At 49.9% G+C, this 14,546-nt stretch overlaps 1 protein-coding gene and 1 non-coding gene across 2 annotated transcripts; both read left to right on the forward strand.

Moving 5' to 3' along the window:
* Positions 1–12,389: 12,389 nt before the first annotated feature.
* On the forward strand, positions 12,390–12,463 carry TRNAV-CAC. The gene has a single exon. It is a non-coding gene; the product is annotated as a tRNA-Val (tRNA).
* A 186-nt stretch (positions 12,464–12,649) lies between these two features.
* LOC101756964 lies at positions 12,650–14,493 on the forward strand. The gene is made up of 2 exons (XM_012846910.2): positions 12,650–14,027; positions 14,185–14,493. The coding sequence occupies exons 1-2, from the start codon at positions 12,971–12,973 to the stop codon at positions 14,235–14,237; spliced, it is 1,110 nt and encodes a 369-aa protein (XP_012702364.1). The 5' UTR covers positions 12,650–12,970; the 3' UTR covers positions 14,238–14,493.
* The last annotated feature ends 53 nt before the right edge of the window (positions 14,494–14,546 follow it).

The raw sequence follows: 14,546 nt of genomic DNA on the forward strand, positions 1-14,546 counted from the left end.
CATCGGCCGATACTTGCCCAGAGTGCAACGGTCCCTATCGAGGCAATCGGCCGTTCACCAGGTCTCTCTCCAGAGATGGAAGGCCAGAACCGATCAGCAGGAATTGGCGCAACCCAGATGATCAGCGCCCTTCCATGCGTGATCGGCTGGGGGGCAGAAGTGACCGATATGATCGGTCAGAAGGTAGAAGCCATAATAGGCAGGGGGGCAGGACCGATCGACACGATCAATCAAATAGCAAAGCCAGCGTTCACAGCCGGCTCGAAGACATGGCCGATGCTCGGGTAACGGACGAAAACCCGTTAGGACGCGAACCGGAATGGGAACGCGCCGGGAAAGAAGGGAGGCTAATAAACCCCAGATGGTGCCCCGACGGTTTAACCAAATCACAAAAACGGAGAATCCAACGCCTCCGCCAATGGGAGCAGCAAGAAGAAGAGAGCGCGATGGACAAAAAGGAAGGGAGGCCTCAAGTGTGGCGCCCCAAAAGAAACGACAAGGGCAACGATGAGTCGGCGGGTGATGAATCGGCAGCCGAAATCGGTATGGTTTTCATATTGCCGATGGAGTTCATGACCCCTGCCGATCAACAGAATGTGTCGGTGATAGAGAAACAAACAGCACGGTTGGCTTTAGAACCAATGATGGCCACGTTCGAAAAGCCCGAAGATGACGAACGACAACATATGAAGGCGTTGTTCCTTAAAGGGCATGTTGACGGTCGCCCCCTCACTAGATTGATGGTCGACGGGGGAGCTGCCGTCAATATCATGCCGTACGCCGTACTCCGAAAGTTGGGAAAGAGCGACGATGACCTAACCAGGACGGACATGATGCTCAAGGACTTCGAAGGCAAGGTGTCAAACGCTCGCGGTGCCCTCTACGTCGACCTCACCATCGGCAGTAAGACCCTTCCTACCACGTTTTTCGTCATTAATGGCAAAGGGTCCTATAATATGCTTCTTGGCCGAGACTGGATACACGCAAACTGCTGCATCCCGTCAACCATGCATCAATGCCTTGTGCAATGGGTCGGCGATAACATCGAGGTGGTCAAAGCCGACTCCGCGTACAGCATCGCAGCAGCCGACGCACAGCAATGGAGCTGCGAAACCGTCAGATGCATATCAGGTAGGGTGTGGGAAACCGATTTCCTGAAGGTCACTGATTTTGGCCTACAGCCGATCCGAGCAGTCGGCTCCGAAGAAGCGCAATAGATGGATCAGTTCGCCCGAGAAGACGGGAAGCTGGGACACGGATTCACGTCGGCCGATTCATTAGAGATGATAGACTTAGGTGACGGGACCAAACCAAGGCCGACTTTTATTAGTGCAAATTTAGATCCAGAGTATAAGTGTAAATTGGCAAACTTATTAAGAGAATTCAAGGATTGTTTTGCTTGGGAGTATCACGAGATGCCCGGATTAGATCGATCTATTGTTGAACATCGGCTACCCATAAAGCCAGGGTATCGGCCGTACCAACAACCCGCACGGCGGTGCAATCCTAAAATTTTACCAGACATAAAAGCTGAAATAACTCGGCTAATTGAAGCAAAATTTATTCGGCAATGTCGTTATGCCGAGTGGATTTCTAATATCGTGCCGGTGTACAAGAAAAACGGGAAGCTACGCGTTTGCGTCGATTTCAGGAATCTTAATCAGGCCACACCGATGGATGGTTACCCCATGCCTACGGCCGATGTATAGATCGACGCTGCTGCGGGACACAAAATTATTAGCTTCATGGATGGAAATGCCGGATACAATCAAATACTTATGGCCGAAGAGGACATACCCAAAACGGCTTTCAGATGTCCAGGCCATCTTGGTCTATTCGAGTGGGTGGTGATGACTTTCGGCTTGAAGAATGCTGGTGCTACATATCAGAGAGCCATGAACTACATTTTTCACAAACTCATTGGCCTCCTGGTGGAGATCTACATCGATGACGTTGTGGTCAAGTCCAAAAGCCACGAGGAACACCTAGCCGATTTGCGAAGGGTGCTAGAGTGTACCAAAAAGCATGGTCTTAAGATGAATCCCAACAAATGCGCTTTCGGCGTCTCCGCCGGACAGTTCTTAGGATTCATGGTGCACGAACGAGGTATAGAGGTCAATCAGAAGACCATAGCGGCCATCAACAAAGTCGTCGCTCCACAGAACAAAACTGAGCTACAGTCTCTAATCGGCAAGGTAAACTTCATCAGAAGGTTTATATCTAATCTATCTGGACGGATTCAGGCGTTCACACCACTTCTGAAGTTGAAGCCAGACCAGGAATTTATATGGGGAGAAGAACAGCGCAAGGCGTTAGAAGACATCAAGCGATACTTGGTCTCACCCCCAGTCCTGGTTCCCCCTCAAACGGGTAAGCCGTTTAAACTATATTTATCAGCCGATGAAAAAGCTATTGGGTCGGCTCTAGTCCAAGAGTTTGAAGGCAAAGAACGGGTAATTTATTACGTTAGTAGAAGACTCCTGGATGCCGAAACAAGATATCCTCCAGTGGAGCGTTTGTGTTTGTGTCTTTACTTCTCGTGCACCAAACTCAGGCACTATCTACTGTCGGCAGAATGCATAGTCGTATGCAAAGATGATGTAGTAAAATACATGCTGTCACTGCCGATATTGAAAGGACGAATCGGTAAATGGATCTTAGCTTTATCAGAATTTGACCTACGGTACGAATCGGCAAAAGCCGTCAAGGGTCAAGTCATGGCCGATTTCGTCGCCCAGCACTGTGGGCTGGAGATCGCCTTCGTGGAACTAGCGTCTTGGCAGTTATTTTTTGATGGGTCATCATGCGGAGTCGGATCAGGAATCGGCATCGTTCTCATATCGCCTCGGGGGGCAAGATATGATTTTTCTCTGCCGATAGAAACCGCCGCCACAAACAATCAAGCGGAGTACAGAGCTGTATTAAAAGGCTTACGATTATTAAGAGAAGTCAAGGCCGATTCTGTTGAGGTCTTCGGAGATTCGATGCTAATTGTGGATCAACTAACTGGAAGGGCTGAGTGCAAAGATGACATATTACGAATTCATCACGAAGATTGCTTACAGCTTTTAAAAGAATTCAGATCGGCAGTAATCGAGCACGTCCCAAGAGACCGCAATGAGGAAGCAAACAAACTCGCTCAACACGCATCTGGGTATCGGCCGATTCCGGGCGCCATGGCCTTAGAGCTTGCAACTGACGATTGGCGTAAAGAAATTGCCGATTACCTGAAGGATCCGTCTAAAAAGGTGGAGCGACGAGTGCGCTTTCACGCTACCAAGTATGTATTGCTCGAAGATGATCTGTTCTACCGAACGATCGATGGTGTTCTTCTTAAATGCCTTGGGACAGAAGAAGCCAAGACTCTAATGGGAGAAATCCATGAAGGGGTGTGCGGAGCTCACCAATCAGCACATAAGATGAAGTGGATGATCAGAAACAACGGGTACTATTGGCCTACGATCCTCGAAGACTGTTTCAAATATTATAAGGGTTGTCAGGAGTGTCAAAAGTTTGGAAATGTCCAGCGTGCACCCGCATCGGCCATGAATCCCATCATCAAACCATGGCCGTTCAGAGGGTGGGGAATAGACCTTATCGGCCAAATTTATCCACCATCGAGCAAGGGGCACAAGTTTATTCTGGTTGCTACTGATTACTTCACCAAATGGGTGGAGGCAATCCCACTAAGGACTGTGACTTCGGCTATCATGGCCGATTTCGTAAGGGATCATATCGTCTACCGATTCGGTATCCCTCAAACTATAACAACCGATCAAGGAACAATGTTCACATCGGGGGAATTTGAGGAATTTACGACCGATATGGGCATCAAATTGTTAAATTCTTCCCCGTATTACGCTCAAGCCAATGGTCAAGCAGAATCTTCCAACAAAGGAATAATCAAGTTGATCAAAAGGAAGATTGAAGAATACCCGAAGAAGTGGCACCTATGTTTGACCGAAGCCCTGTGGGCATACAGAATGGCCTGTCATGGGGCTACCAAGTTATCTCCCTATCAGTTGGTATACGGTCACGATGCAGTACTTCCATGGGAGTCGAGGGCAGGATCAAGGCGCATTTCACTTCAGGACCAATTGTCAGCCAATGACTACTCATCTCTTATGAAGGAAGAACTTGATGATTTGGCCGGCCAACGACTAAGGGCTCTGATAAGTATCGAAGAGAATAAAAAGAGAGTAGCTAGGTGGTACGATAAGAAGGTCAAAGTCAAACAGTTCTCCCCCGGAGACTTGGTATGGAAGTTAGTGTTGCCGATCGGGTCGAAAGATCCTAAATTCGGAAAATGGTCCCCTACTTGGGAAGGGCCGTACAGAATCGGCAGATGCGCTCCAGGAAATGCTTATATTTTGGAAACCATAGAAGGAGAAGAATTTACTAGAGCTCTAAATGGAAGATACTTAAAAAGATACTACCCTAGTATATGGGTCGGTACGTGAGAAATTGACCGTGACACAATCACACATAGCCGAAATAAATCGGTTCAAACACATAGCCGATACAGATCGGTTTGAACACATTGTTGACCGGGTCAGCCGATTACATTCATTCGGTACGGGCGACGGGTCACATGGCCGACAAAACATTTAGTCGCCCTTAGAACAAAAAATACAATAACTAATTATTCTTTTTCTTACGCTCCCGCTCAGCCCGACCTAACTCTATCATGAGACGGAGGTATTCTTCTTCTATGGCCTTCATTGAAATCTCCGCTTCGACTTGACGAGGGAGAAAATGACTCCGATCCACGGGAGGGTGCGAAGTCCCCGCCCCCGCGTCTTCGAGAACGACTTGCCGAGGGAGTGGATGACTCCTGTCGATGGGAGGTCGCCGGCTGCCGTTCCTCTCCACAAAGTCCAGGACCGTTCGGGCCGCCGTGGCGACGTCGTCTTCGAGAACATCACAATGATGGCTCCTGACGGGTGGAGATTGATGGTTACTTTCGCTCACCACGGAATCCAATACTACGCGAGCCTCCGTAGTAATGTGGTCCTGGAGTTCCTCTCGGTGAGCCACGATCAGCACCTTGTCCTCCGATGTTAACGGGTCTTCGGAATGAATGCGCTCAATGGCGCGCACGAGCTCGGGGCTAAGACGTTGAGGCTGAAACAAAGAAGGAGTGAGGAGGGACATTCTCTTCCTCAGGGTCTAAAAAAGAAGGGAAGGCAGAGGTCAAAGACTTCACCTGGTTAACAGAGGAAGAAGAGGACGACGAGGCCATGGCAAAGAAATTGCACCGATGAGAAGGGGCAGAGAAGTTAAACCGAGAGCCAAGAGTGGTGCTACCGGGAGTAAGCGCCGAGGTCGGTATTTATAAAAAATGCGGTAAAGTCACGTCCCATCGGTAATAAGAAGGCAATAAATAGAAAGGGCGTCGCGAGGGGCGGTCAAAGAAGATAGTAAATGTTCGTACAAAACGGTCAGTGTTTTACAGATTACCCAGAAGGGTATCGATAGCCGTGATGGCCCGACGCCGGATCTGATCGGCAGAGTCAAGAACCCGTTGGTCTTCTTCCGCCGATCCAGGAACCTCCGATGCGCTGCGATGGAGTCTCAGTGCCTCATGAGCAAAGTGTTGCCTCTCCCGTGTTAAATCGGCGATAACAGAGGGTAGGTCTTGGAGTTTGTTCTCTTCAGCACTGATTGCCTTGGTCACTTGCTCCATTTCCTTGGCAAGCTCCGCCCTCCGACGCTTGAGGTGGTCTATCTCACCTATGATCGCCGGGCGGGAATCTTCTAGAACATGGATACGCCGATTCGCCTCTTGAGCCTGACGCTTGAAAGCGTCTTCCTCTTCGCGAGCCTTGGTCAGCTTGGCGCGATCGGCCATGTGACGAAGAGCTCTGAAGACCGGGATCCTCATAGACTCGATGAAGGCCGCCGGCGCCAGGGCCTCCTCCGCCTCTTCTGGTACTCGTCCGCTGACGTCATTGAAAAGCTGCCGAATCGGTGAAACGTCTTCTACTAATCGGCCGATGTCCCCTTGAAGGAGGGATCGGATGCTGGAAAGTTTGGCTCGGACGTCATCAGGAACGGAACTCAAGGCGACTTGGCGAGAAGCAACCTCTTCGTCGTCGGAGAGGGCGACCGCAAAAGAAAAGAGGCTGTTGTCAGGGGTGTCCTGTTCCTGGAGATAATAAAGAAAAGAAATAAATCAGCTGTAAGTAAGAGCAAATCGGCTAAGATAGAAGCCGAAACAGAAAATTACCATTTTGAAGCGAATCTCCTCATGTTGCACTTGAGAAGCCGCCATGCCTTGCTCGGGGGCCTGCGCCACGGGTTCATCAGATGAAGAAGACTCCACGATAATCGGCGCAGTGCTTGGACCAGCCCCCTGAAAAGAAATCGGCGGTCGAAGAGCGATTGATGTGCCGATGGCCTGTGTCAGAGGTTTGAATAAATACATTACGTAAATACCCAAAGGAAATCGGTACGAAAAGTTCTATACCTCAACAGAAGGAGGTGGGGGCGCGTCAATGGCTGGAGGGGCTGCTGCCGATTGTGGTATTTCCGTAGAGATGCTCTATGCGGTTTAAGGTTAAAGAAAATTTAATATCAAAATAATAATCGGAGGCAGTGCAACTCAGGTTTACCTGTATGGCCTCCAACAACAACGATGCGGTGGCCGCCCCAGCTTGCGTCATGGTTTGAGTATCGGCACCTTGAATGACCTGAGAAGGTGGTGCGGTCGAAATTTGTGCCGATACGCGCACAGGAGGATCCGCCGATCCCGTACGAGCCCGGACTCGACGACTGGTCTTCTTAGTGGTCCTTTTATGAACTTGTTTCGATCGGCCCACAATCACGTCGACAGACGGAGCGTCATAGCCGATAAGGGGATAAGTAGTGTATGGATAATTCTCTATTAGTCGTCCGCTGCGGCTGTGTGTCGGAGGGGTCCGATTCTCGGCCTAAAGTAATAAAATCATTAGTACTCGATTATGTTAAGAGGAATAAGAAGGGATAAAAATCGGCTATGAGAAGTACCTCGGCGTTTGGGTCAATGTTAGTCGGGTCCAGAAGATTGCAGTATGCCGATGCTGAATTGCAGAATAGAAATTGCTTCCATTCGGCCCACCAAAGTTTGAACGGCTGGATGGCAAATGGATATAATAGCCAGTTATTCAAATTAATCGTACTGGAGTCCGGAATTTGGTCTCGCAGCCGACAATAGTCCAGGCCAGTTTTAAGCGCTTCTCTGAACTTAATTCGGCCAGCAAAGTACACCCGTATCGGCAATTGACCCATGCCGAATTGACGTGCGGCAGTAGACGGGTTGTAGAATTCGTATGTGGGGGCATCTTTCCCCGAAAAGAAGTTGGCCGGTAAAAGTCCAGGTTTGATCAGTTCTTCATAAAGATCTTCATCAAACCGGCCAGAAGTTGAATCGAAGCAGGAGGGGAGCTCGAAAACTGGAATGTCTCGCTGGTATGGAAACCAGATAGTTGCGTCCTCATTAAATCCATTATAAAAGCACCGAAAGTACTCGGCTACTTTTGTAGCGGAATACGCACAACCTGGAAAAGCTGACGCTGCTTCACCATAAGACATGCATCGGCGACGCTCGGTAGGGTCCTCCTCCGATTCGATATTGGGAAACATCATATGGTCCACTGGTTGCCGGGTAATTCTGTTCATATAAAGGTTCAACCATAGATTGACAAACCACCAAGGCCCACCTGGGTTGCCGATTGGTTCTCCCTTGGAAAGTTTTGTGCCGATTTGATGGAGCATATGGTACACGGCACCCAGAAGATGTTTCCCGAGAGGAATATGGTTTCCTCTAGACAGTGCTTCAGCTAAAGATTGGGTGTTGGTTGTTGGGCCGGCGGCTCTTCCACAGAAAAGGTGTTTTTCTAGCCACATCATCAGGAAAGCGGTGTGTTCCCTGTTCTCAACAGTACCGGTCTTTTTGTTACTACTAATAAAGCCCTTCCAGCCGCCGATTTCTCTTGTGTCCAGCCGATGCGACGGTACGGTCAGAAGTTGGAAAGGTTTGTCAGGGGAAGATATGTCCAGGCCGGTCAAGAGGACCACATCGGCCAGAGTGGGGGTCATAGGACCGTGTCCAAATAAGAACGCATTAAGTGCGTCAGACCAAAAATAGGAAGCCGCCATCACTAACGGCTCGTTCTTCTCCATTTGAGACAGGGAGAGGTTGATACATTGGCCGATTTTGAGCTCGTCCCACGAAACGCTCTTTGATGCAGCCACCCGTTGGTACCATTCTCTCCAACCTGGAGTTTCATTCGGCCAAGATCTAAAAGTGCTTGCCCATTGATCTAAGTTCATATCGGACCGTTTGAAGGGTATCCGATCAGTTTCCAAATCTATAAGATCCGCCGGATCTGGGTCTCCCATGGGACCAAGGCAAACAAGGCCAGGACTGCCTGTGAGGTGAATAGTAATTCTATGTCTAACCGCCTAAAAAAGGAAAAGGGGCATATGAATGTAAGGAGTAGATCTAAGAGGAATATATTGCCGATAGGTGAAGGATTCGGTATTTACCTCCGGGATAAAGTTTTGAGTAATCGGCGTGGTCGCCGACGCAGACGCAGATGACGGGGCCGTGACGGGGACCGCCATTGGGATTTCTGATGAAGTTTTTTCATCTGCGGGAGAAGTGGCGTCCGTCGCTACCACCACTGGAGGCGCTATCCCTGGAGCATCGCGTGCGGGGGAATTGCCGGAAGGAGTCGCCATTGAAGGGAAAGGGGAAGAAGTGACAGGAGCTGGAACTAGAAGACTTCGATGGCAAGGGAGAATTGAAGAAAGAAGGATGCGCGCGCGTTGGAAAAAGAGACGTGAGCTTGAAGATAAGCTGCGGTGAAATGTTATTTATAGGGTGCCTGAGGAGAGGGTAAAGATGGAATTTTCACCGCGCCGGCGCGTCGAGTTTTTCGGGGTAGTGGCTGTCGTGGGCGCCCGTTTCAAAAATTGCAATGATCAGCCGGGAGACCGTGAAACGGAAGGATATTTTCACTGCGGCCGTTTCGGAAGGGAGGTTATAAAGAATTTCGAAGTAAAAGACTGTGTTTTACTCCGAAACTGGGGGGCATGTGTTGACGCCGGATTTCGTCATCAGTAGAATCGGCGCCAAGGAGAAAAGAAGTCGAAGAAGTACGGTTGGGAATCGGTCAAATGGTGCTATAATGCGGAATCGGCCGGCAGCTTTTACTTCGCTTCAGGGTGAATACGCCAGATTCCCAATCGGCAATCCTTTGCCGATAAGAAATCGGCCGATCAGGAAGATGGACTAGTTGGGCCTGTATGGGCTTGGAAAGATGGAAGGATAAGGTGGGGGTCAGCCCACGAAGCGTGGGGTAACTAGTTTAGCACGGGTTGTGCTTGTAGATATTTTGTTTTCTGTTTGAGTTAGAGATAGAGTTCTAGTCGGTTAAGAAGATTATTTGTACGGGGCTATAAATAGCTACCTTGGTAAATCTGTAAACACAACAATCAATCAATACAACAAGTTACTTTCTTCTTCGTACTTACTTTCGAGCAGGCGACTTCGCCATTACTTTTTCTTCTCACGAGTTCGTGCGGGTTGGCAGGACTGCATCATCTTGATCTCCGGCCAATTCTGTAAGTTCCGCTTATCGAGTAATATCTAAGCTTTAACTTCCGGCGCATCGCTGTCGTTTCGTTTAGATTTATTCATCAGTTATCGATATCAACTAGATTAATAGGTTTTTACCTGTTTCCCTAGTTTTTATCACCAGTTATCCCGCTAGGAATCGGTAGTATCGGCTTTCATTACTTTCTGTTGTTAGATCCATTCATTGCCGATTAGATCTTTTCCTAGTGCCGTTATTACAAGCTTTGTACCGATTACTTTAGTATTTTTCTGTATACAAGGCTACAGGGATCGTGCTGTCTTATAGCCGATTTCATCATCACAGTAAATCGGCCGATTTGCCGATAAGCTCTCTCGATCGGAAACTTAGCCGATCGTAGTTACTGAATTTGACACGTGTTCTTCCTTGCCAATCAACAGGTCAGATTGGCTGGCACGCCGCGCGAACCGCACCAGGGCATTCACCCGAACAGGAGCTAAGCAGATTCTCCCGGGTCGTGTGTCGGTCGCTGGGATTCGGTTGACCGATTTCTAGCGCCAACACCTATGCTTTTACAGTTTTTTAGGTTTAACTAAAGTTTAGCCCACCGATTAACCCTTTTGTTTGGTTGAGTTAGTGCTAAACTTTAGACTTTCAATGCAAATATAGTCATAAGTCCAAAGGCTTTTGGTAGGTCATGTCTCTCAGCTGACTGTCTGGTCTTTATTAATTACACTATGTTATGCATGTATATGCTAATAATTATCTTACACATTGTTGAGAAATCGACTAGGAGGGAAGGGGGCACCTCTATTTATAGGTGTTCATGATCATTGTGGTATTTCCACGTAGCAATTTCCACACTCTTCAATACAAAATATCCTAACTCTAGAACCCTCCTCATCCTTATCTAGTTTCTTATATTTCTAGCATGCTAAAATATCTAGTCCTAGAGTATTCACCATTTCACCATGAAACATGATAATTATGACTCACACATTCTCTCCAATTTTCTAGAACCTTCTTACCTTCCCATGATCCTTATACATGGGAAAGTTAGTCTCTTGAGATCTCCACAATCTTCTAGAATGTTCCAAGTATGCATGAGGGACACTTCCAAAATACTTAAGAGATAAAAAATATTTCCAATATTATTACACCAATTCCCCAATTACATAATTTTGTATATTACTCCAATATCCCAAGTCTCACATATTGATGGATCCTTTCTTAGTTGCCTATTTGTTGCAATTTGCAAAATTAAAACCTTTAAATGCAGACCGTAACATTGCAATTTAAATGAATGAATCAGAATTGGTGACCAAAGAAATTGAAACACTACATTATTACTTCAAACAAATTGATTTGCACCCAAAACATTTGTGAGGAAATTAGTTGCATACCATTGAAATTTGGAGCAAAACAAGATTCGGGAAGGATGCTGTAGCGGAGAGAAAAAGAAAAGGAAACTTACGAGCAGCTTGAGGCCGTGGGCACCGATCTGGCGAGGAGGCGTGCTGCAGCAGCTGGCGATGAGCGAATGATGCCTCCCCATCTTTTGCAACTTGCAATTTGGAACCTGGACGATGAAGTTTTTGCATTTTGAGCAACCACAATTTCTCGGGTGTCGTTTTCCCAACTGAGACTAACTAATCAGGACTAAATATCTCCATCTTAGGGTTGGATCTTTCACCGGGACCAAAAACCTCCTTTAGTCCCGGTTGGCAGACTACAAAATTTGGCCCCAAGACTATCTTTAGTCCCGGTTCAAAAACAACCGAGATTTTTGTTGGGGATGGAAGGTGGTTTTTCTACTAGTGCAACTCTTGCTCGTCATGCACGCGGCACACTTGGCTTGTTAGCAGACGACCACTGGCCCGTCCGTGTGGGCTTTTTCTGATACAATGCTTTGAACTACCTGTTTGTTTATTGCGTTGTCCTGCCTGCAAAGAAAGTATGCAAGCGCAGCAAGCGTGGGCTGCTGGGCCAGATGGTGGTGCACGCATCGGAGTTCAGGAAGTGTACAAGTGGTGGAAATTAAGTTCTAATTTCTGAAATTTTATTTTTTCCCTGATGACTGTGCACTCGGCAAGCCTAACTTGGCTTCGCCCCTGATTGTAGCACTAACGAGCACTAACGAGATGGGGAAGACCGGCGGATAGAAAGAAGATTGATTTTTTGTACTTGACTTTTTCGCACATTAGAATTGTGAATCACCAGCGTAAAATACTAGAGTGCGGATCGGGATCCTGATAATCTTGGGTGTACTTGTACATGATTGCTATTATCTTTCAAGCAAGCAAGGAACAAGCACGCTCCAAATCTTCACTTCACCATCCAATGCGCCGCTGCAGACAAGCGCCACCGAACGAACCGCGGTCACAGGCGCGCCGTGGCCTTCCAGGACAGCCAGGCAAGTGTACCCCGTGTTCTCCGTTCTCCTCCTCCACACCCTCACCGTCCTGTCCGCCGAGCCGCTGCACACCACGTCCCCGGCCGCCGCCAGGCACAGGATCGCCTTCTTGTGCCCTCTGAGCGTATCGGTGGCCTCCATGCGCCCGTCGCCGGCGCGCTCCCAAACCACGACCGACCGGTCGGACGCGCTGGAGTAGAGCACCTTCCCGTCGACCCCCAGAGCGAGCGCGTTCACCGCCGCCTGTGCCGCTCCATCGTCTGCACGAGCACGTGCTTGCTCCTCCGCTCCGGGTGGCGCCTCCACGCCTTGATCCAGTGAGCCCCGTGTTCAAGTCGCACTTTATTAAACGAAACATTATACAAGTAAGCTATTTTTCATCCAAGAAGCAGCTCGTCTGGGTGGTGTAGTTGGTTATCACGTTAGTCTCACACACTAAAGGTCCCCAGTTCGAACCTGGGCTCAGACAATCTTATTTTTTTTGCTCTTTTGTTTAATCATTCAGACATAGTTGCCATTTGCTTTTTTGTGTTCCTTTTTCTTTAGATTAGAAATGGGATGAGATTTGCAACATGGTATTTTTTTTTGAAAAGCGTTTGCAACATGGTATTTAGCATTCTATATGCACTTACTTTCTTGCTGAGCCTCCAAGGCCATGAGCAAGCTGAGATCTTTATTCAGCTACTAGCTGATGCAAAAGCATTTGCAATTCGCATGTAGGGAACAGTGGTGCATGGCAGCAGGTGGCTGTGTTTGATTTCACATGGCAGCTACTACTTTCTTCCTTGTAACCACCTGCGCATCATCCTACCACGATCGCGACCACAGAGGATGATCACCTGTGCTTAGTCAACCTGGATTCTTGCTCACAGTCACAGATCATCAGCTAGCTCCGTGCAGTGTCACCGTTGCACTTGGCTTCTCTGCAACTCTGACTGACCCAGCAGAACAGAGCAAGCCAAAACCGAATCCAACCATGGAGCCGCCGCCGCTACGCGCCCCGCCAGACGAGCTGGTGGAGGAGATCCTCCTCCGCTCCCCGCCGGACGACCCCGCGAGCCTCGTCCGCGCCGCGCTCGTCTGCAAGCGCTGGTGCCGCCTCGTCTCGGCCCACCCCTTCCGCCTCCGCTTCCGCGGCCTCCACCGCTGCCCGGCCCCGATGCTGGGCTTCCTCTGCAACGACGTCTTCCACGCCGGCGGCGACGAGGCCTGCTCCGCCCGCTTCGTCCGCACCGCGGCCTCGTGCCCGCCACTCGCGTCCCGCCGCGGCTGGCACGCGCTCGACGCCCGCGCCGGTCGCGTCCTCCTCCACCGGGCCGCCGCGGCGCAGGCGATCTGCCTCGCCGTCTGGGACCCCCTCGCCGCCGGCGACAGCCGCCACCTGGACCTGCCCGCCCCCGCGCTGCCGCGGCGCCCGCGCAGCTGGAACGCCGCGCTGCTGTGCGACGACGACCCGGACGGCGGGCCGTTCCGCATCGTCCTCGTGGGCACCGACTCCCAGGGGACCTTCGCCTGCGTCTACTCGTCGCCCGAGCCCGCCGCGTGGAGCGAGCCAGCCTACGCGCCTCAGCACCCCAAGGACCACGTCGACGCGGTGCGCGGCGCCCTCGTCGGCGACACGATCTACTTCGTCTGCCAGAGGAGGACGAGGGTGCTCAGGTACGACCTCGCCACGCGCGCCATGTCCGTGGTGCACCTGCCGCCGGCGTCCCACAACCAGCGCATCGTGCTCACCACGGCGGAGGGCGGCGGCCTGGGGTTCGCGAGGATGGACGGCTACTGGCTCGGCCTCTGGTCCATGGACGTCGGCGGCGGTGGCGGTGCCGTGGAGTGGACGCAGGACAGGGTGATTGACCTCCGGACGCTGCTCCCCGTCATCGATCTGCTCGGGTTTGCGCATGGCCTTGGCATCGTCTTGGTGGGGACGGTGGATGGCTTCTTCTCCGTTGATCAAAAGTCTGGCAGCATCAACAAGGTAGGAGACGGCCCTGGCTTCTACAATGTCGTTCCCTTTGTGAGCTTCTACACTCCAGGTACGACGCTGCAGATTGCCAACAATATGATATCCAATTCATTTTAGTAGGCTGTCTGTCTTGTTGGTCCTTGTGGCTACAAATGTTCAGGGATAGCAAGTCGATCCATGTTTCAACCAGCTGATGCTGTCTTGGTATTGTTTTTGTGTTTCTGCAGCACTGGGAACGGCATCTACGACAGATGAGGAGGGATCAAGTTCGAATGCATGAAAAGTGCATGCTCTCTCCAAAATCCAACAAGGAAGGAAGCGATCGTAGTGTTTCTGCTGTCCCTCGTGCTTCTGATGCTTGTGAGGATTGAGGGGTTGTTAGTTACTAGAGGATTACTGCTGTCTAATGATGCCATTACTGGCCGGGAATACTTCCCTAGATACTGTTTTCTGCTCCGTCCTGAATCACAGATGCTGGATTGTATCATGCACTGCATCTTTCCATCAGCAAGTGTATCATGCACTGCATCTTTCAATGGCCTCGTCATTTTGCAAAGGCAAGTAACGGCCTGCACTTGCTGAGTCATGC

Source organism: Setaria italica, chromosome VI (genome assembly GCF_000263155.2).
Source record: "Setaria italica strain Yugu1 chromosome VI, Setaria_italica_v2.0, whole genome shotgun sequence".
Lineage (NCBI taxonomy): Eukaryota > Viridiplantae > Streptophyta > Magnoliopsida > Poales > Poaceae > Setaria > Setaria italica.